This window comes from Mirounga angustirostris, unplaced genomic scaffold, assembly GCF_029215605.1.
Source record: "Mirounga angustirostris isolate CCGP_5_RB_7025 unplaced genomic scaffold, mMirAng1.0.hap1 SCAF_1, whole genome shotgun sequence".
NCBI classification, from domain to species: domain Eukaryota; kingdom Metazoa; phylum Chordata; class Mammalia; order Carnivora; family Phocidae; genus Mirounga; species Mirounga angustirostris.
In genome coordinates this window covers 195531485-195552309 of record NW_026991709.1, presented here as the reverse complement: position 1 = coordinate 195552309, position 20825 = coordinate 195531485, and the positions used below count along the sequence as shown (strand labels likewise).

The 20825-nt window shown below is 59.6% G+C and overlaps 1 protein-coding gene across 1 annotated transcript in view; it reads left to right on the top strand.

The window, feature by feature from the left end:
- Nucleotides 1-20825, top strand: part of DNAH1 (dynein axonemal heavy chain 1) — a 72858-nt gene that overhangs the window by 35619 nt on the left and 16414 nt on the right. Inside the window, exons 24-49 of the mRNA XM_045862227.2 lie at nt 513-692; nt 1303-1443; nt 2045-2208; nt 2402-2515; nt 2966-3154; nt 3444-3549; nt 4240-4353; nt 4794-4943; nt 6314-6400; nt 6511-6697; nt 9040-9131; nt 9330-9484; nt 10615-10792; nt 11565-11759; nt 11849-11968; nt 12236-12394; nt 12553-12660; nt 13728-13868; nt 14012-14172; nt 14606-14763; nt 15121-15294; nt 16000-16038; nt 17621-17799; nt 18750-18980; nt 19870-20066; nt 20488-20623. Of these exons, the coding sequence (XP_045718183.1) occupies nt 513-692; nt 1303-1443; nt 2045-2208; nt 2402-2515; nt 2966-3154; nt 3444-3549; nt 4240-4353; nt 4794-4943; nt 6314-6400; nt 6511-6697; nt 9040-9131; nt 9330-9484; nt 10615-10792; nt 11565-11759; nt 11849-11968; nt 12236-12394; nt 12553-12660; nt 13728-13868; nt 14012-14172; nt 14606-14763; nt 15121-15294; nt 16000-16038; nt 17621-17799; nt 18750-18980; nt 19870-20066; nt 20488-20623 (3855 nt within the window). The remainder of the gene's footprint in view (nt 1-512; nt 693-1302; nt 1444-2044; nt 2209-2401; nt 2516-2965; nt 3155-3443; nt 3550-4239; nt 4354-4793; nt 4944-6313; nt 6401-6510; nt 6698-9039; nt 9132-9329; nt 9485-10614; nt 10793-11564; nt 11760-11848; nt 11969-12235; nt 12395-12552; nt 12661-13727; nt 13869-14011; nt 14173-14605; nt 14764-15120; nt 15295-15999; nt 16039-17620; nt 17800-18749; nt 18981-19869; nt 20067-20487; nt 20624-20825) is intronic.

The following is a 20825-nucleotide window of genomic DNA, read 5'->3' as shown; positions in this document are numbered from 1 at the left end:
TGGGTAACTGGGCCTGGGGTTCAGGCCCGGGAGCTCTGGGACACCTTTCCAGGGAGGATAGCTCTTTTCTGGCTCCAAGTCCTTTTAGCAGGAGCTGAGGTGGCCTGTGAGATTCCTGGCCCTTGGCGACAGCTGGGGCTTGTGGGAGGAAGGGCAGCTGTAGAACCCCCAGCTCGGTGGAGTCCTGCCCCCCCCCAACCCCTGCCAGTGCACTGCGGTGCTGGCTGGGCCGAGACACGAGACACGAGAAACGCAGGAAGCGGAGGCTCCTGAATCACCTCATCCTTCTCTTCGTCTACAAGGGAGGCCATACAGACCTGTGGGGGAGGGGGACAAGCAGGGCAGGCTTAGCTTCCTTTCCCAAGTGGGCTGGGCCGCAGCTGGGGACAAGGCAGACCCATGTGCAGTCGGGGCAAACAGTCGCGGGGGCAGGGCCAGTCCTGGGGCTGGGGCGCATGGGGCCTCCGGGCACACATGGGGTAAGGCTGCTCTCACTCCTCCCCTGCCCACAGCTGCAATTCCAGGAGGACCTGGAGATCACACACATGTACTCGGCGGAGGGTGAAGAGGTGCAGCTGTCCTTCTCCATCTACCCGTCCAGCAACGTGGAGGACTGGCTGCGGGAGGTGGAGCGCAGCATGAAGGCCAGTGTGCGGGACATCATCGAGAGAGCCATCAAGGCCTACCCCACGGTGAGCCGTGCCTCCCATCCCAACACAGCTTCGGAGACCCCCTGCTCCTTCACACAGCCGCCTGCCTGCCTGCCTGCCTCGTCCTCGGGCTCTGCCTTGACCCTGCTGCTCTCAGTGAGCCAGCCACGGGATCTCTGGGGGCAGGTGGTCCTTGGGGCCGCTGGAGGAGGAATCTGAAAACGTTCCAAAAAGTGAGACGTGCCCCTGATAATGACCAGCTATTGTGGTTGTGTTTTAAGCACTCACTGTGCACCTGGCCCGGCGCAGGGCCTCCCCCCACAGCACCTCTCTCAGTCCATGGTCAGCAGCTCACCTGTGGGTTAGTTCAGAGATGCTTTCTGCCCAAAGGCATGTGATTTGAAAGTGGCAGTGAACCCAGGACTGTGTTCCCCAATCCTAGGCTCCCATCCCTCTGCTTCAAGGTCTTCTCCGCTGAGGAAGTGAGGACTTGGCCCAAACCCCAGAGGCCCAGAGCATAATGGCTTCTCTCCTTCTGAGGCGGAATTAACTACTTGGGCCCAGAAACACAGAGGAAGTTTAAGCAAAAAAGAGGATGCATGGTCAGGGCTAGCCACCGCCTGGGTCAGCCCTACCTGTGTTATCTTTCTAGATGCCCAGGACCCAGTGGGTTCTAAAGTGGCCTGGCCAGGTGACCATCGCCGGGTGCCAGACCTACTGGACCATGGAGGTGGCAGAGGCTCTGGGGGCCGGTAACCTCAGTAACCAGCTGTTCCCCCAGCTGGCCCGGCAGGTCTGCTCCCCCCATCCACCCCACACCCTGGGAGAAACTGCTCCCTCCGGGGGGCTTCCCTATATTGATCCTGGAAGGGGCTTGGAGTTAGATCCAAGAGCAATAGGTGAGACACTCCTGAAATGAGTGTCTCACAACCTGCCACCCGTGGGAGGGTCTGGTGGTCTGAGGAGAGCTCTGAGGCAAGGCAGGTGCCCCTCTCCCAGTGGTCAGTGAGGGAGCCACACATCTGGGGCCCTCCTGCACTCTCTCATGGGCTCTCCTCGCTCTGTGCCTTGGCTCCTCACCACACGCCTTCCTCAAGCTCCTTGCCAGGCTCCACCACCTGGCCCCTGAAGGCTCACAAGTCTCCGCATGCTACAGGGAGGCAGACGCCATGCATGTGCCTCTGTTTTTATTTGCTTTCCTGCCAGACTTCTCAAGTGACCCATGACCCGCCCACCCTCCCCCTGCCTCATTCTGAGCCCCTTCCCATCCTAGACCACCAGGAGCCCCCAGGATAGAGAGGTTGTTCCTGGAAGCCCACCGTCTGTGCGCAGGAGGGGAAGCCTACCTAGCTTGACCATGCCAATATGTGACAGTGTCCCCCCTGCTCCCACAGCTCAGTGACCTGGTGGCCCTGGTGCGAGGGAAGCTGTCCCGCATGCAACGGGCCGTGTTGTCAGCTCTAATTGTCATTGAGGTCCATGCCAAGGATGTGGTGAGCAAGCTGATCCAGGAGAACATAGTCAGCGTGAACGACTTTGAGTGGATCTCGCAGCTGAGGTGAGGATGCAGGGGCCCCTGGCCCGGTCACATCCATGGCTGGGGCAGGGTGGAGAGTCAGTCTCCAGTAGGCCCTGGGACAAGCTGGGTGGGGTACCTTGATGCCCTCCTTCCCCGCCTCTCCTCGGCCACATGCCCTACCCAGTGGCCCATGGTCCCCATGGTCCGGGAACCTATCTCCCTTCAATGCCAGGTACTATTGGACAAATAACAACCTGTACATCCGGGCTGTGAATGCCGAGTTCATCTACGGCTATGAGTACCTGGGCAACAGCGGGAGGCTTGTGATCACGCCCCTGACCGACAGGTGAGCATCTCCCTCCCCATGTACCCTCCTGCCCTGGCGCCCTCCCTCCAGCTCTGGCTGGCCCGAGAGTCTGGGAACCATGAGGCCCAGGGAGTCCATGCTGGGCCAGTCCATTAAAACAATGCAGGGTTAGGAGCACGGGCTTCCAGTTCAAGACCAATTCTGTCCCTCTGCTGGGCGACCTTGGACAGCTGACTCGACCCTCTGTGCCCCAGTTTCCTCTGCAGCCTCCTCAGGGTGGTTATGAGAATTTCATGAGCCGAGGTGTAAAGCTTTTAGCACACGCATGGCACTCAGGAAGCATCTAAAGGGTATGAACTTTACTAGTTTCATCAGTCAAAGCTGCCTTTCAGGGTACCAGAGGAATTGACTTGGGAGAAAGAACAGGCATAAGTCTCCGGGAGTCCTGAGGAAGGAGTGGCCCATGCCTACCTCCTCTCACTCCTGCAGGTGCTACCTGACTCTGACTGGGGCCCTGCACCTCAAGTTTGGGGGCGCCCCAGCTGGTCCGGCTGGCACAGGGAAAACTGAGACCACCAAAGACCTGGGCAAGGCCTTGGCCATCCAGACTGTGGTGTTCAACTGCTCTGACCAGCTCGACTTCATGGCCATGGGCAAGTTCTTCAAGGGCCTGGCCAGGTGAGGAAGTGCATGAGGGTGGTATGGGGCAGGGCAGGAAGGCTGACCTCTCCCAGGGACGATGCCTGAGAGGAGCCTCACAGGATGGTGGGGGGGACAGGATGGAATAATAGTTAATCAAAGGCTCAGCCCCTGGTGGGCGCTGGGGTGGCGTGGTGGGTGGTGGGAATATGGCTGAGCTGGCCAAGATGGCCGCTGGAGGCTTCCTCCCAGCAGAGTCACAGGGGGCCCTTGGAGGCGTCAGGTGGGCCCTGAACTCCCATCCCCCCGTTGTCCTTCCCTCACTTAGCGCTGGGGCCTGGGCCTGCTTCGATGAGTTCAACCGCATCGATGTTGAGGTGCTGTCAGTGGTAGCACAGCAGATCACCACCATCCAGAAGGCTCAGCAACAGCGGGTGAGCGTCGGGGTGCCCCTCCAGGTTACCAGCGCATCATGGCAGCTGTCCCCAGCATGCCCACGCTGCCGCGAGCTCCCCATACTGGCGGTGCCAAAAGCCGGATACTCGGGCCTGCCCTGAGCCCACGCTCTCTCGTCCTGCAGGGGACCAGGCAGTCCCACTCCCCCGTGTGGAAGTGTCCCTGAGGGGCTTTTGTAGCCAGCCAGGGAGCCCCACGTCCCTGCGCCACTCTGGGGGCAACTTCCAGGCCAAGCTGCTGTGGATGAAGGGATTCCTCCTACATCCTGACCCTTACGGGAAGCTCCAGCCATTTGTCCTTTCTGTAGCCTCATTCAGAGGGGCCAGAGGTCTCCTTCCAGCAACAAGAGCTGGGAGGCTGGCAGGAGCCCAACCCCACGCCAGTAGGGCTCTGGGTCCTAGTCAGAGCTGAGCTTGCCCACGTCCAGGAGAACCAGTGTCAGGAACTGGGGGGAGGGTGTCGGTAGCAGGAGATGCGTGAAGACCTCAGGGAGCCGGGACCTCGGAGGCCACCAGTGCCCACCAGGACCTGAGGTCTTAGGCCAGATCCTGAGAGAGGAGCCAACCCTCTCTCCTGGGCTGAGCAGCTCTAGCCAGGACAGGGCTTCCGCAGGGACAAGGCGGCCCATCCAGAGAGGAGGCGGGTGAGCCAACCCCTTCCCCCTGTAGGTAGACCGCTTCATGTTTGAAGGCGTTGAGATCCCACTTGTGCCATCCTGTGCGGTGTTTATCACCATGAACCCAGGATATGCTGGCCGGACCGAGCTGCCCGATAATCTGAAGGTGAGTTCAGGCACAGGGTGGCCCAAGGGGCTTCCCAGGGTACTGGAAAGCCCGGGGGCTATGGCCTCAGAGGTGCTTAAGTGCTTATACAAGGATTCCCTGGGACAACCCTCCTGCCTGCGGGTGCTGAGACCTACCCCCAGCCATGGAGAGGAGGCCCCAGGCTTGTCCTCAGGCTTGGGAGAAGTCGGGCGGGGGGTTCAGGTCCACACGAAGGACCGGTTTCTAACGGCAGAGCCGTCCAGCCACAGGGGAGGATAAGCAGCCTCAGCCACGGCAGGTGAGGTGCAGAGGGGAATCCAAGCATCGGTGGGGCAGGAGGGCAGTGAGCCTGCCTTCCGAGGCCTGAGGACCACTGAGGACGGTGAGGTCCAGAGAGTCGGCGGGGCTCTGGGAGGGGAGGCCTGCCTTTCCATTTACACGGGTGCCCCATGCCCCAGGCGCTCTTCCGGCCTGTGGCCATGATGGTTCCGGATTACGCCATGATCGCAGAGATCTCCCTCTACTCCTTTGGCTTCAATGAGGCCAATGTGCTGGCCAAGAAGATCACAACCACCTTCAAGCTGTCTTCCGAGCAGCTCAGCTCGCAGGTGAGGCCCTGCCCCCACCAGGTTCCGGGTGTGAGAGCCACCGTCTGCCCTCCGTGAGCCCTGTGAGATAGGAATTACATCCCCACTCCTCAGCTGAGGGCTAGTTGGGTCAAGCATTAGGAGACCAAGAGCCACACAACCCAGGGCTGAAGAGCGAGCACACTGGGTCTTGTGGGACCAGAGCAGGACAGCAGCCCCCCGCCCCGTGGGCCTTCCACTCAGCATGCTGAGCCCAGCTTCCGGGGGCAGCCGCCATTGGTACAGACCCCAGCACTGCTGGCTAAGCTTCCCTGTTTGGCTCCCTTCTCAGGCAGGCTTCCCCTCTGCAGTGGCAGAGATGAGCCTAGCTCTAGGTTTACATGCTAAGTTCTAGAAAAAGTCCCCGGTGTCATCCTAATGGGCCCTCTCTGCATGACCTGCTCCTGCATGAACACCAGTCATTGTGGCCAGGGGGAAACCATGCTGCCTTTGGCCGTGTCCTCCTCCGCCCCCCCCCCGCCCCCCCCCCCGCCCCCCCCCCCCCCCCCCCCCCCCCGCCAAGCCCATGGGCTGGAGGAGTTGTGATCTGTTACTGGGAAAAACAGCAGCTGCCCACCACAGCGCAGCCTGGATGCCTGCACCTCCACACACCTTTCTTACCATCCACTTTCAAAAGCGCTACCCTCCCATTAGACCGACTGTACCCACATGGTTCTGGAAATGCAGAACCTTAAGCGGCAAGTCTAGCCCAGTCACTTCATCCTGCTCCAAGTCCAAGACTTCTGGGAAGTGTGCTGGTTTGTGGGTCAGGTCCAGATGTAGCTCTCATGGTCTGGCCCCATGGGGGAAAATGAAAAAAATTTAACCATTTCCAATACACCTACTATATAATGGAGAGAAACAGAACAAGCAGCAAAGAAGGGAAAAGCCACAGTGGTATGGCCGAAAGGGTGGGTCTGGAGAGACGTTGAGACAATGTTAGAAGGAAGCTCAAAGGCCCTCCGGGCCAACCCTGCCTTCGCTCAGATGGGAACCCCTTCTTTCATGTTTTGAACAAACCTGAGTATGTCCCTGCCCCTGGTACAGTGCTGAGACCGCAGGACTCTGCCAGGGTCGGACCCGCACAGAGTCCTCACCCTCAGGGGCCAAGAGTCAAGCAGGGGATGTGGACTAGGTAGGCCTGGGAAGGGAGAGGACCATTGGGATGGTAAGGAGAAGGTGCCAGAGGCATACAGTCGAGGGCACCTGGCTCAGGCTGGGGCCTGCAGGGGGTGTGACCTTGCAGCTTCCAGCTGGGTGAGGGCCAGGTACCAGGCGGGGAGGCAGAGCGTTCCAGGCAGTGGCCCCCTAAGGCACAGGGCCCACCTGCCCCTCCTGTGCTGTGGTGACAGGATCATTATGACTTCGGGATGAGAGCTGTGAAGACCGTGATCTCGGCTGCCGGGAACCTCAAGCGAGAAAACCCCAGTATGGATGAGGTGAGCTCCATCTAGAGGAGCCCGGGGAGCAGGACTACAGGAGGGCGCCAGAGGGGCTGAAGGCATGTCTGACCCGGGTCCCCTGAAGGCTCCACCGGCCTCTGCTGCAGGAACTGATATGCCTCCGGGCCATCCGAGATGTGAATGTGCCCAAGTTCCTGCAGGAGGACCTCAAGCTCTTCTCTGGGATCGTATCGGATCTGTTCCCCACCATCAAGGAGGAGGAGACTGACTACGGCATCCTGGACAAGGCCATTCGCAAGGCCTGTGAGAACAGCAACCTTAAGGATGTAGACGGTGAGCCGCCGGCCCCTGCCCTCGCAGTCCTGGAGTGGCTGCCCCGGGATCCAGCGCAGGGGCGCAGAGTCGGGGCAGTGCTGCCTCAGGGTCACTCACACCTGGCCAAGCGTGTGGCAGGCTGGGGCTCTCGCCAGGCAGTCCCCAGGGTAGGGCAGGTGACAGATGTGTAGAAGAAAGCCCTCTCTCCCACTCATGCCTCTGTCCCCAGATGTGGGCGTTTTCCCACACCAACCGATTCTCCGACACCAGTTTTCCACTGGCTATCCCGCAATTCGGCTCAGTTCTGACACTAAGCAGAGTCACAAGTCACAAGTAGTCACAAGTAGTGGGTCCCCAAGTTACCCACAACTTTTCGGCAGCTTGGCTACAAACCAGAGGTTCCCACGACCCCCTCTTTGGGTTTGATCGTTGGCTAGAACAGCTCGCAGAACTCAGAGAAACACGTTTACTACTTATTATATAATAAAGGATATGAGAAAGGATACAGATGAACAGCCAGATGAAGAGATACATAGGCTGAGGTCTACCCCCTTGGAGTTTGGGGTGAACCACCCTCCCAGCACATGGATGTGTTCACCCACCAGGAAGCTCTCTAAACCCCATGCTCTGGGGCTTTTTATGGAGCCTTCATCATGCAGGCATGATAGATTATTATTATCAATTATTTTCCACTTCTAGCCCCTCTCCCCTCTCTGGAGAATGGGGGAGTGAGCCCAAAAGTTCTAAGCGTCTAACCATGGTTTGGTCTTCCTGGTGACCAGCCTGCTCCCAGGAGCCCAAACCAAGAGGTGCCTCATTAGAACAAAAGACATTCCTAGCACTCAGGAAATAACAAAGGTCTTGGGAGCTCTGTGTCAAGAACCAGGGTCAAAGACTAAGTATCAGAAAAGATTCTCCTAGCATCCTACTTACAATGGTTTGAGGAGCTCTGTATCAGGTACAGGGGGCAGAGACTAATGTATCTTTTGCTGAATATTTTACAGTAGGGAAGCAGATCCTGTCACCTCCCTGAGACCCCCTGCTTAGCCCCCTCCCCTTGTGGGCCCCTCTTGGGCCTTGCTCCTCCCCAGTAGAGGCTCTCCTCTACCCCATCCTTACCTGCCTGGGGCAGCAATGGGGTTTGATGCCATCACTGGGGGAAATGGTGAGCTATGGCCTGCCCACGCCTCCTGCCCCACCACACCCCAGCCCATACTGTCCTCTTTTGGAGCAAAGCATATTGCTCTCATCTAGGACTTGCTCACAGTCTCCGTGGAACACAGCCATGGTGTTGTTGGGCTAAGGAACGTTTGAGCCTTTCTTGAATCAGCTTGTTACAAAGGCCGCCGCATCAATGGAAGAACTCTGGGGGATGCCGCCCTCAGGCTCCCTCTGACCCCAACCCTCTTTCCTGATAGAAGGCGGGGGTCTCAACGCAGCCACTGCTCAGCCATGCAGCTCCAGATGTGGTCCCCCCATCCCTAGGCCAGGGGACCTTTCCTCTCCTCCTAGAGCCTCCCTGCCAATCCTTTGTGGAGTGGGGGGACGCTCCTCCCGGAAATCACACCTGGCCACGAGGCCACCCTGGCTACACGGGGCCCTCCTCTGGGGCCTGGTGTGCTCCTCGATGCGAGGTCTGCCCCCCACGCCCTCCACTGTCCTTCATTCCACAGGGAGCTCTGATGCCACTTCCTGCCCGCCAGGTCCCAGTGGGCTTGTTGGATGAAGCCTCAAAATCTCCCTCGTGGCCTTGGGTCAGCTTAGCTATCACTGAATAATTGGACCTTGTCCCATTAGCAGGGCCTCCCAGGCATGCAGGGCCACAGCTCCCCCCACCAGCTCCCCAAGCCGCTCTTGAGCCAAAGTGAGACGCTCATTCCCTACCTGTGTGGGTCTGGCCCTCAGCCTACAGCGGGCAGCTGTCCCTGGTCAGTCGCAGCTCTTGACTGACGCTCCGATTTTGTCCCTGGGATTTTGCCATGTACTGGCCACCATTTCCTCAGGGTAGTGCTTTCAGCAGGCCGGGGGGAGGCTTTGGGGCTGGAGTTGCTTCTGGGGCCTGTGACAGCTGACACTGAGCAGGTCCGTGCCAGTTGGACACCCGACCGACGCATGGTAGGGAATAATAGTCACGGTGGCAATCATGGCTGCCGTTCGCGTGGTGTGCCTACTCTGTGCCCATCGCTGCGCTGAGGGCTTCACCTGCCCCCACCTATGAGGTAGGTATATCGCCAGCTGCATTTCCTAGATGAGGAAACCGAAGCTCAGGGTGACCCACCTGAGGTGGCCCAGCAAGCTAGTGGCAGAGCAGGACCCAAGCCCATGCTCTGCCCCCGAGCTCCACTGCCATGTCCCTCCAGGCTTCCTGACCAAGTGCATCCAGCTCTACGAGACCACGGTGGTGCGGCACGGCCTCATGCTCGTCGGGCCCACCGGTTCTGGCAAGAGCAACGTAAGTGGACCCAAGCCAGGCAATTCACTACCCAGACAGGGGCCCGAGGGGTGGGTGGGGCCTCGGCAGGGGTCTTGGGCCCCATTTGTACCTCTGTAGCCTCTAGAGTACCCTGCCTGCCCCCTGTGGCCTGCAGCCCACTCCAGCCCTGTGCTCTGGAGAGCCAGGAGGCTCACTCTTGGGTGGCTGAACCCCCAGTGTTACAGAGTCCTGGCAGCCGCCATGACCTTGCTGAAAGGACAGCCGTCTATCAGTGGTGGCGTGTATGAGGCCGTCAACTACTATGTGCTGAACCCCAAGTCCATCACGATGGGCCAGCTGTATGGAGAATTTGACCTGCTCACCCATGAGTGGTGAGTGGTCCCGGCCCCTCTCCAGGGACCAGCTTGCGCCCAGACCTCTGGGGGCTGTGGGCCATGGGCCTCCCTCCCCTAGCCCAGTGGGAGGTCAGGAGCTCAGGCTCTGGAGCCCAAATGCCTGGGACTCTACCCACCACCACACTTCCTTGCTGAGTGACCTTCCTCCCCACTGGGCCTTGGTGCCGTCATCTGCAAAGTGGGAATAATAATGGCGCCATGATTATGGTAAGGAGAAAACGAGCTTGATATAAGGAAGATGTCTGGACAGCGTGGCACATACCAAGTTCTTAGTAAACGTTGCCTGCTGTCATGACCACAGAGGGCTGGTGGTCCCTCTCAGGGCCTCCACCCCCAGGAGGACATGTGCGTATCAGGGAAAGTGCGCTCGCTGAGCTGGAGAAGGGCAACTAGGTGGAGACCCTCCAAACATCAGCATGTGGGAGGATTTTCTCTGGGGCCATTCTGTTTCTCTGGGGAAGTGTCCAGTTTCTGCGGGGGGTTTCTGCTTGGCTCCAGTGTTCTGGGGTGTGGACACTGGAGAGGGGCAGTCACCCATCTTTCCAAATGTGACTCTGGCCTGCTTCCCCGTTTCTAGTGAAGGGTCTCATCCACGCCTACCCCAGGCTCTTGCATGCGTGGGTGGGGGGCCTGGGGATCAGACCAGAAAAATGTCCCCCTACCCACCACTTTCCCAGGCACTTGGTACCTCTGAAGCCTGAGCCTTCCTGGGTTCTGTGGCAGGACCTGGATGCATCTCATGACCCATCCCTTGCTTTCTCTGCTAGGTCATTTGCCCCTTCTCCTTCTCCTCCCGTCTCCCAGAACTGTGTGGACCCCCATTTCTGCTGTTGCCTCCTCCCCCATTTCCTTTCTTTTCCCCAGTATGTCACCTTTTATCTTCCTTTAATATAACTTTAGTGGAGATTTGGCAGAGAAGGAACATAAACACACATTTTTATAACACCATGTTACACCAAAAAGTCCCATTTTCCCCATTATTGTTTTTAAATGAATGAAGATATTAAAGAGAAAAACCCCAGCAGAGCAGGGCCAGACCAGCAGCCAGGTTTCCCTGGGAGCCAGCTGTGTGCTGCCCTGTCTCCCCCTCCCCCTGATGGCTGCAGGACAGATGGGATTTTCCCCTCCCTCATCCGGGTGGGGGCCATCGCCTCCGACACCAACAAGAAGTGGTACATGTTCGATGGGCCGGTGGACGCTGTCTGGATAGAGAACATGAACACGGTGCTGGACGACAACAAGAAGCTGTGCCTCAGTTCTGGGGAGATCATCAAGCTCACAGAGGTCCGTCTACCTGTCTGCCTTCCCAGCTCTCCTCTGCAGCTGAGTGGCCCCGGGGGCCACAGTATGCTGGCCAGCCTCATCCCTCTCCTTCTCGGGGCCACGGCTGCATCCCAGGCCATCCTCAAGCTCCCACCTTGGCCATGTTGGGGGTAGCTGCCCAGGGCTGCCCTTCTGTAGACCATATTCTGGGATGCGCTGGGCCCAGGTCGGGGACGACCACCCACTGCTCTCCGGCTGACTCTGCCTCGTGCCTCCCAGGCCCACTTGCAGCCATGTGGGCCCAGTCTGGGTCAGACATCTTAGCAACGTGCCAGGAGTCTGGGAGACTGGCAGTACACACCTGGCCCCAGGGCCACCTGCCTGGTGTGTGAGGTGCAGTTCTCAGACAAGGAGGGCTGTCACCCGGTATTAGAGCCATTCGTGGTAGCTACACTGAGCTGATCTCGAGCCCTTCTGAGAACACCTGGAACTTCTGCAGCATAGCATACAGCTCTCATCAGATAGCTCCAGGGACCCCCAAAATGCCCTGGTCCTAGGCTGGCCAGAGAGCAGTCGGGAATCTCCTGACTTTTGTTCTCCTCATGGCCCCAAGGAGAGCTATGTTAGCTGAAGACCAAGGGGTTCCTGAGGCCCCTCCAGCCCACCACTGCTTCTGGTCCACAGCCTGTCCCACAGTTGCAGGATGGGCAACCCCTCCCTGTGGCTCTGCAGCCCTTTTCCCGGCCCTAGGAACTGGCGGCCGGCCCACTCACATGGCTCCTCTTGGTGCCAGGCGATGACCATGATGTTCGAGGTGCAGGACCTGGCAGTGGCCTCCCCAGCCACAGTGTCCCGCTGTGGCATGGTGTACCTGGAGCCCAGCATCCTGGGGCTCATGCCCTTTGTCGAGTGCTGGTTAAGGAGGCTCCCTGACTTATTCAAGCCCTACGAGGAGCAGTTCAAGGCCCTCTTTGTCCGCTTCCTGGAGGTAAGCGAGGCCACCGTGTGCCCGGCCCAGGTGGGGCAGCAACGCTCTATGGCCACCAGCCACAAGAGCCAGGTGCTCATCCCCTGTAGGGATCCATCACTTTCGTCCGGCACTCGGTAAGGGAGGTGATCGCCTCAACCAACAGCAACCTGACCCTGAGTCTCCTCAAGCTGCTAGACTGCTTCTTCAAGCCCTTTCTGCCGAAAGAGGTACAGCTCTGAGCAAGTGGGGCTGGGTGCCTGCTCCTTCCTGTCCCTGCTCTCTGTGCCTGAGCACCTGAGGGCCCTGAACCTCAAGCCCAGCTTCCTGGAAGAGAGATTCAGATTGGCTCACATGGGTCATGGGGTCACCCCATCCTGTCTGCTGCAGAGACACCAGCCCATGCAGCAGAACCCAAGGATGCCCCCTTCCCCCGCTTCCTCGGTCTACTCACCACTGTTCTTGCCTGGGCCTGATGTGGTCCCCACTGTCCCCAGGGCCTCAGGAAGATACCTGCTGAAAAGCTGAGTCGCATCCCGGAGTTGATTGAGCCCTGGTTCATCTTCTCCCTGATCTGGAGTGTGGGCGCCACAGGGGACAGTACCAGCCGCATCAGCTTCAGCCACTGGCTCAGGATCAAGATGAAGATAGAGAATGTGAGAGGTGGCAGCCCCCAGGCTGGGCTCCCAAGTCCCAGATGTGTGTGCTGAATGCTGGGTGCTCTGGGGCCGTGCACTCAGCCCAGGCCCCCAGGGATAAGCAGCCACACAAAGTCCTGGGCCTCACAGCCTGGTTTTCCTCTGGTCCCTCGCAGCTGACCATGCACTTCCCGGAGGAGGGGCTGGTGTTCGATTACAGGCTGGAGGACGCAGGCATCAGCAGCACCAATGACGATGAGGACGAAGATGAAGAGGGCAAGCAGGTGAATGCAGGCCTGTGCTAAGGCGACAGGACAGGAAGGGCCCACTGGGTAGTGGCTGTCCTCGATGAATAATGACTACTGAGAGGAGCCCATGCTGATGGCCACAGGTCTCAGGTGGGGGGTATTTGCATTACCTCATGGATCCTCACAGACCCACAGTGTGGTTATTACTGTGCCCAGTTTTCAGACAAGGAAATTGAGGCTCAGAAGAGCCACGCCCAGCTAGTGGGTGGCAGAGCCGGACTTGAACATGGGACTGGGAGATGTTGGCTTTCCTCCCTTCCCAACCATATGCATTGCCTCCTCCATGTTGATGCTGAGCCCAGGGATGGCTGCCTCAGTTCTACTTAAAAGTCCCATTTTCCTAGGGGCAGGGTGCCCTTAGGGCGGGGCAGCAAGCCCTCCTGGCCTGCCGTGGTGTCCCATCCCTCCTATCAGCCAGCGAGGGCTCCGGGAGCCTGCTGTGCTTCCAGGATCAGGACCCCAGCCCAGGACAAGGAGGAGGCAGAGAGGCATCTGCAGAGAGGGCACTATGCATGGTCCTGCTGGGGTCTCAGAGGGCACCTTTGAGTCTAACGTCCCCAGTGTGACCTATGGTTTGACCGTAGCGAGCCCCCTCATGAAAGGAGGTCTGCAAGCTGGGTCAAGGCTGTGGGTGAAAGAATTCATACAGGTAGGGATGGTTGGGGAAGACCAGGCTGGGGGATCTCTCCATATCCCAGTGATGCCAACCCTTACGGTTCTGGCCCCCACACCCTTGGATAGCCTGAAACCAAGTAGCAAAGGCCTTTGACTTCTGGGCTGTCCAACTGCCAGAACACCTCCCTGATGCCGAGACCTAGCAATCCCTAGGAAGCCCCCCACTCCCAGTGGTTTGTTCTGGGATTCCCCACCCTGAGCAGAGAGGAGGGCACAGGGCTTCCTGTTTCAGTCCCAAGCAGCCCCTCGCCTGGGCTCTCTTGCCATGGCCTAGCAGTGCGTCTCCTTGTCCTCCTGGTGCACTTGGCCAGAGCGGGGTGCGGTGGGGTGGGGTTCTGGGCCCAGCCCAGAGCTGCCTGTGCTTCCAGGTGGCCTGGGTGAAGTGGATGGACTCCTCGACTCCATTCACCATGATGCCAGATACCAACTACTGTAACATCATCGTGCCTACTATGGACACAGTGCAGATGTCCTACCTGCTGGACATGCTACTCATCAACCACAAGCCCGTGAGTGCCCCTGCCGTGCCCTGCCTCACCCACACCAAGACCCAAGTCGGGGGGTGGCTGACCTCCCACACTGACAGGGGGGCAGCCCCTGCTGTGTGCCAGACCTGGTGAGAATCTTGAACATGTGATCCCCGTTCTCCCAGGTGCTGTGCATCGGGCCGACAGGCACGGGGAAGACACTCACCATCTCCGACAAGCTCCTCAAGAACCTGCCGCTAGAGTACATCAGCCACTTCCTCACCTTCTCAGCCCGAACGTCAGCCAACCAAACCCAGGACCTCATCGACAGCAAGCTGGACAAGAGGCAGGCACCTCCTTCCTTTCTGTACCCCAGTGTCCTCCCAGCTTGGCTCAACCAGCTGTTTACCCAGCTCCTCACCAAATTGTGCTCTTGGGTTTGCCAAAAACTTCCTAGAGGGCCCTGGGTGCTCTTGCAGACTGTTCTGGAGCCCTCATCCATCAGGAATTCCTAAGCCCCGCCATGGGTGCTTGCCCTGGGCTGGGTACTTGGGTGGAGCTCGATATACATCTGTCTGGGAGGCAGGACTCAACTTGAAGGGAGCCCAGACTCGGGGCAGCCAACGTGATGTCCCAGGATGTTCAGACTGGGACGAGGGGCTGCTCAAGAGGTTTCACAATTCAGAAGAAGCTGAAGACAGTTGCCATCCTGCCACCCCTGGATTCCCAGAGGACCTGGTGCCAATGGGTGCTGGGCTCACGCAGCCCCTCCCCCACAGGCGAAAGGGTGTGTTTGGGCCGCCCCTGGGGCGCAACTTCATCTTCTTCATCGATGACCTGAATATGCCAGCCTTGGAGACATATGGCGCCCAGCCACCCATCGAGCTGTTGCGCCAGTGGATGGACCATGGCGGCTGGTATGACCGCAAGGTCATTGGTGCGTGCCGGCCGGCCTGGGCCAGCGGGGTGCGGGCTGGGTGTGCTGGGCAGGGCAGGTCGCCCCATCCATGAGGCAGGGTAGGCACAAGGCCTATTGCCCACAGTACTTTGAGGGTCCAAAGAAATGTTTTGATTTCTTTTAAAATCACCAGGAAAATGAACTTTTAAGGGTCGAAGAACATTTTTATCATATAATATTAATATATTTGTCTTTATTCCAATACTGTTATAAATTAGCATTTTTAATATTTTTTATAGAGGAGGAGGCCCTTGAAGGCCAAGTGCCTAGGGCCCACAAAAAGTCATAATTCAGCCCTGGGTAGGGCCCCCTCCTGACTTCCTGCCTCCACTCCAGGAGCCTTCAAGCACCTGGTGGACATCAACTTTGTCTGTGCCATGGGCCCCCCGGGTGGAGGCAGGAATGCCATCACCCCACGGCTGACACGCCACTTCAACTACCTGTCCTTTGCCGAGATGGACGAGGTCAGCAAGAAGCGCATCTTCTCCACCATCCTGGGCAGTTGGATGGGTAAGCACCAGGTGGAAGTCGGGAAGTCGGGGAGGACCTGGGCAAAGGTAGAAGCCCAGGCCAGGTAAGCCACTCCTAGGACAGCTGGGCAGCTGCTGGAAAGGGTGGGGTGATGGAGGCACTGTATAATGGGCAATGACATTAGTGACCACCATCCCAAGTCATGGAGGTTAAATAAGACACTGCATGTAGCATCTAGCATGAAGCCTGGCACGTGGTGATTGCTGAATATATGATTTATACATATGTACAGTTAGGCATTCACCTGCATAAGTACACACGTGTATGTTAGTATTTGCCCAGCAAAGCTGGTGGAAGGATGTTACTTTTATAAATCAGGAAAAACCACCAAGATAGAATAGACAGAGTGGTCCTGATCTTCCGCTGCATCAGGATGCAGTTTTCCCCCACCAGCCCACCTCCTAACATGCACTCTGACCTTTGAACTCCCCTTGGCACTGCACCAGGCGGTGGGTGATGGGAGTCAGGCCTTCCCTCCTCTGGCCTGGCCTGCCCTGTCGCCAGTGGTGATAGGCCAGAACTTGCCTACAGGCCCAGCTAGGGGTGGGGGCCACATTGCTCTGAGAAGGGGGGTGGGTGCTAGGTGGCTGCTCTGGGAGCTGTCCAGCTTGGCCCAGCTGGCCAAGGTGGGCAGCAAGGGACCCACCTAACTCTGAGCCCCATGTCGCTCCCTCAACCCACTAGATGGACTCCTCGGAGAGAGAAGTTACCGGGAGCCCGTGCGTAAGTGCTGGCCTGGACAGGGCCTGGATGGGGTGGGGCGCTGGTGCCTGGGTGAGCCCCGGGCTCCAGTTGGGTGTGGCCACGGCTGGGTCCCCGTGGCCACAGAGAACCATCCTTGGGCTCATGTGGGGACCTTGAGCTACTGCTAGAGCAAATGCCTTCATAGGCTCATTCAACCATTCACATAGCAGTCAGTCCTTCACTGCCTGGGCTAGGTCCAACCCACAGTAAAAGCAAGGTAAATGTGAGTTGAATGAATGAATAAAGGAATCCAACAAACTCCCACCCTGTGTAAAGAAGCAGAGGCTCCCAAGAGGCCGGCCCTATCCAAGGAGCAGGCATCTCTGGTGTGGCAGCCTCACGCAGGGCGGATCTGGCGGTCATTGATTTCCCCCATCTTAACAACAAAACACAAAACAGCCCCTCGGGACCCCTTCCCACCCTCCCTGGCCGTCTCTCCATTCCTCTGTTCACAATGACAGCACAGCTCAAGAGCATTTTCTCTTCAGGCTGGCATCACCCTCCTCCCCCTTTCCCTTGTGCCTCAATACTCCCCGGAGAGTGTCCTTGTCACCACTGGAGTCTTGTGGCCCGACCAACAGTCCGCTCTTGCAGTCCTCATGTTCCCGGGCTGTCACTGTCACTGGAAGGTGGCCCCTCCTTTCAGCTCAGGTCTACCCCCTATCCCCATTCCCTCACCCCACCCACCATCCCGTCCAGCCCTCTAGCCATGCCCACCCGAGGGACCCATTCACACGTTCACTGGGATCACACTCCTCCCGCTCAACTGCAGGCAAGAGCCCAAGTCCCAACACTGGGACCGCCTTGTCACCTCTCTGCTCTCACCCCCTCCTCACTGGTCCTTGGCACTCCAGGCCTCAACACACTGGCTCCAGTTCCGGGCCTGCTCCCACCTCCCTTGTCCAGCTCTCTGCTCCAGCGTCCCTCCTCACCAGGCCTCGCCTAGCACTATGTCACATGTCCCCAACCCTGGCTCCCCGACCACTGCTGTCCTGCGGCAGGCCTCTGCATGGCACTCCACTGTCCACGCTGCTGCAGATCCCTGCAGAATGGCGGCTGGTAGGTGAGGAGTGTGTCTGTTGGGACCACCCTCTGGACCCAGGACCCAGAACAGTGCCTGTGTTAATTAACTGATGAGCCCCGCTTTGGGGCTCATGAGCCCTCCTGCCCCTTCTGTACTTGTTTTCCACTCCCTCTGCCCCAAGTTCCCACAGCCCCACAGGGCAAGGCAGTAAGGGCCCCGCCCAGCACTGACCCAGTTACTATCCCTTGTTCCATGGATGTGCCCCAGTGCCCGACAGCCTTGGTAATGAGGTGGTAAAAGGGGGGGGGGGCTCAGAGCAGGAGCGTCCTCACCCCAGGCTGGGGGGCATCAGGAGAGCTTGTGAAGGAGGTGGCATCCAAGAGGGGCTGAAGGCTGGGTGGAACCCAAGCCCTTGGGCTGGGGCGAGGGCACCTGGGGGAGAACCCAGCACTGGCAAAGCCAGGGAGGTAGCATCCACAGAGGCCATAGAGGGAGCCCCCGCCGGTGTGACTCAGGCCCACCCTCCTGTTCCCACAGCTGGGGCCCCCACCATCGCCCACTTCACGGACCCCCTCGTGGAAGCCACCATCATGGTGTACTCCACCATCACCTCCCAGCTGCTGCCCACCCCAGCCAAGTCCCACTACACCTTCAACCTCAGGGACCTCTCCAAGGTCTTCCAGGGCATGCTCATGGCCAACCCGGCTAAGGTCGAGGTGAGGATCCAGCAGGCTCCCTTCCCCGTGTCCAGCAGAGGAGAGCCCACAGTGCCCTCACAGTCCTCCCCAGCCCCTCGATTTTAGGGCTTGCTACCACTCCAAAACTGCCCAGCCTTGATCTGGCCAGGCCCTGAGTGGGGCCGGGGGCAGGCTATGCTCCAGCCCCCTGCTTTCCTACAGCTGAGCCCTGTCTTGTGGCTCAGATCCATGCCTACGATGGCAGCAGTGATGGGGATCACACAGAAGGATCCAGGGCAAGGCAAAGGAGAGAGAGAGAGGGTTCCTGATGGAGGCCCTGTGTAGGAGAAGCCTGGGGAGGAAGAGTGAGGGGGATGCACGCGAGGAACCAGAAGCCCAGGTGGACGGAGCAGGACTGTAGCAGGGAGTGGGCTGTCAGGGTGCTGATGGGGCTGGGCAGCTGTGGGAGCCACAGGGTCCTGAAGGTGGTGGGAGCCCTGGGGGGTGGGGGTGGGGACTGATTTGCCCTTGGAATGGGGGCTGGATGGGTCGGTGTGTGCAGAGCCTGGGGCCGGGGAGACTTGGTGAACGGGACAGACGCCAGCCCTGGCCTTGCCAAGCTATAGCCAAAGAGGTAGCGAGAAGGGCCTGGGGACTTCCTGAGGGCCACCCACTCACCCAGGGGGAGGCGGGAAAGCCGGGATAGAGGTGGCAGCAGACACAGAGATGGGAGCCGAATCAGAGGGGCTTGCTGGGTGGCTAGAGGCGGGGCGTCGGGAAGGTGTAAGGAGAACCAGGCATTCCTCCCAGGCTTAGGGTTTGAGCAGCCGTGGGGCCCTAAGAGGGGAGAAGCTGATGCCCTGCTAAAGCGGCTGGGTCCCAGCAGGTACCTGGGCAGCGTGGAGCCGGGGCCGGAGAGGCGCGGGCAGGGTGGCGTGGGACGGGGTCTCCGGGGCCAGGGGGCAGGCGCTGACGGGGGGTGGCTGCAGGACGGGGTGCAGCTGCTGCGGCTATGGTACCACGAGAGCTGCCGCGTGTTCCGCGACCGCCTGGTGAGCGACGAGGACCGAGGCTGGTTCGACAGGCTCCTGGAGAGCCGCATGGAGCAGTGGGGGGTGACCTTCGTCGAGGTCTGTCCCTTCCAGCCCATTCTCTACGGGGACTTCATGTCGCCAGGCTCTGACGTCAAGTCCTATGAGCTCATCACCAACGAGAACAAGGTGAGGGGCCCCGTCGCTCTGCCCCCCAGGCCCCGGGCCCCCTGCAGCCCTGCGAACAGACCAGCACGCTATGACCGGAGGGTCAGGACTCTGACTTGGAAGGCCAGCCCTTGCCTCTGTAGGTCCCGTTTCCTTGCCTGTCTGAAGGGTGCGGCAGGCCCTGCTTAGCCCGCCTCTGGGGACAAGTCTGTGCTTCATCTGGGACAGGCTCTGTAAACATGGACATGCTGGCCTGTTGGAAGGCTATCATCTCACCCACAGAGGGGCGGCAGGGCCCCTGGGGGCACAGGTCTGAGTCAGGACCCCAGGGAGGCATGCAAGAGACCTCGTCAGAGGCCTCGGAGCTGCATGGCTGGAGTGGGCCTCCCGATGCTTTCCCAGTACGTACATCCTGTCCTCGGTCCCAGGAGCTCTCATGAGGGCCCCGGCTCAGTGTACCTGGTGAGGCCCGGAGGAAACAGGCAGGGCTCTGACCCCACCCCCCAGGCCTCTAGTATCCCACAGGTCTGGCCTCGTTTAGGTCTGGCTTCTGAACAGGTCTGGCTTCCCGTTCCCCAACACTCAGGTGCCACTGCCACAGGCAGGGGCAGGGTCCAGGGTGGGCTGGACTCAACGTCATCCCAGTGTGGCATCCTAGAAAGTGGTCAGTCCTTCATGCCCAGGTTACTGTCAGTTGGGGTGGATGTTTGGAGGGATGGTTGGGACCGCGGGAGGGGGCGCCGGCAGTTGGGTGGGTCAGGTGCCTGGGGCCATACCCTTCTGAAGCCAGGCCCAACACCCCTCCCTACAGAGGAGCAGGGCTGGCCGTGGGAGGGGGTGTGTTCTGTTGAGGGTCCTAGTGCACAGGGATAGAGAGAGGACCCAGATCTCCCCATCTCCCTGGCCCCAGATGATGCAGGTGATTGAGGAGTACATGGAGGACTACAACCAGATCAACACAGCCAAGCTGAAGCTGGTCCTCTTCATGGATGCCGTGAGCCACATCTGCCGGATTAGCCGCACCCTGCGCCAGGCACTAGGAAACGCGCTCCTGCTGGGCGTGGGGGGCAGTGGCCGCAGCTCCCTCACGCGGCTGGCCTCACACATGTGAGGGCCCCGGGCGTGCACAGCTAGGGGAGCTGGGGCCACCCTGGGCTAGGTCTCCCGGCCATGGGCTTCTGAACGCACTGGGCAGGGGACCCAGGCTCCAAGGAGAGGCAGCAGCAGTGCCCTGTGGCGCTGTGGAGAGGGAGGCGTGGCTGCAGACCAGGGGGAATTCCTAGACGAGGTGGCCACGGCCTCCTCTCAGGATCAGAGCTGGGAGGATGGAAGCAAAGGGCTTTCCGGGCCATGCGAACCGCTTAGGCAGAGGTCTGGGGGTAAGAGAGCAGGTTCAGGGCCTGGAGCATCTGCAGATCTGCCCAGGAGGGGAGCCAGACTCCAGATGGCGGGGGTGGGGTGTGGGCACCCATCACTTGGCACTTGGCCTCAAGCTCTGGCACGCCTCCACCCAAACTCCTGTCTCTAGGGCCGAGTACGAGTGCTTCCAGATCGAGCTATCCAAGAACTACGGCATGACTGAATGGCGTGAAGATGTCAAGAAGATCTTGCTCAAGGCGGGCCTGCATAGCCTGCCCATCACCTTCTTGTTCTCCGACACTCAGGTGCCACTGCCACAGGCAGGGGGCAGGGGCCAGGGTGGGCTGGACTCAACGCCATCCCAGTGTGGCATCCTAGAAAGTGGTCAGTCCTTCATGCCCAGGTTACTGTCAGTTGGGGTGGATGTTTGGAGGGATGGCTGGGCCCCGGGGCGGGGGGCCCACAGTTGGGTGGGCCAGGTGCCTGGGGCCAAGCCCAGCCTGTCAG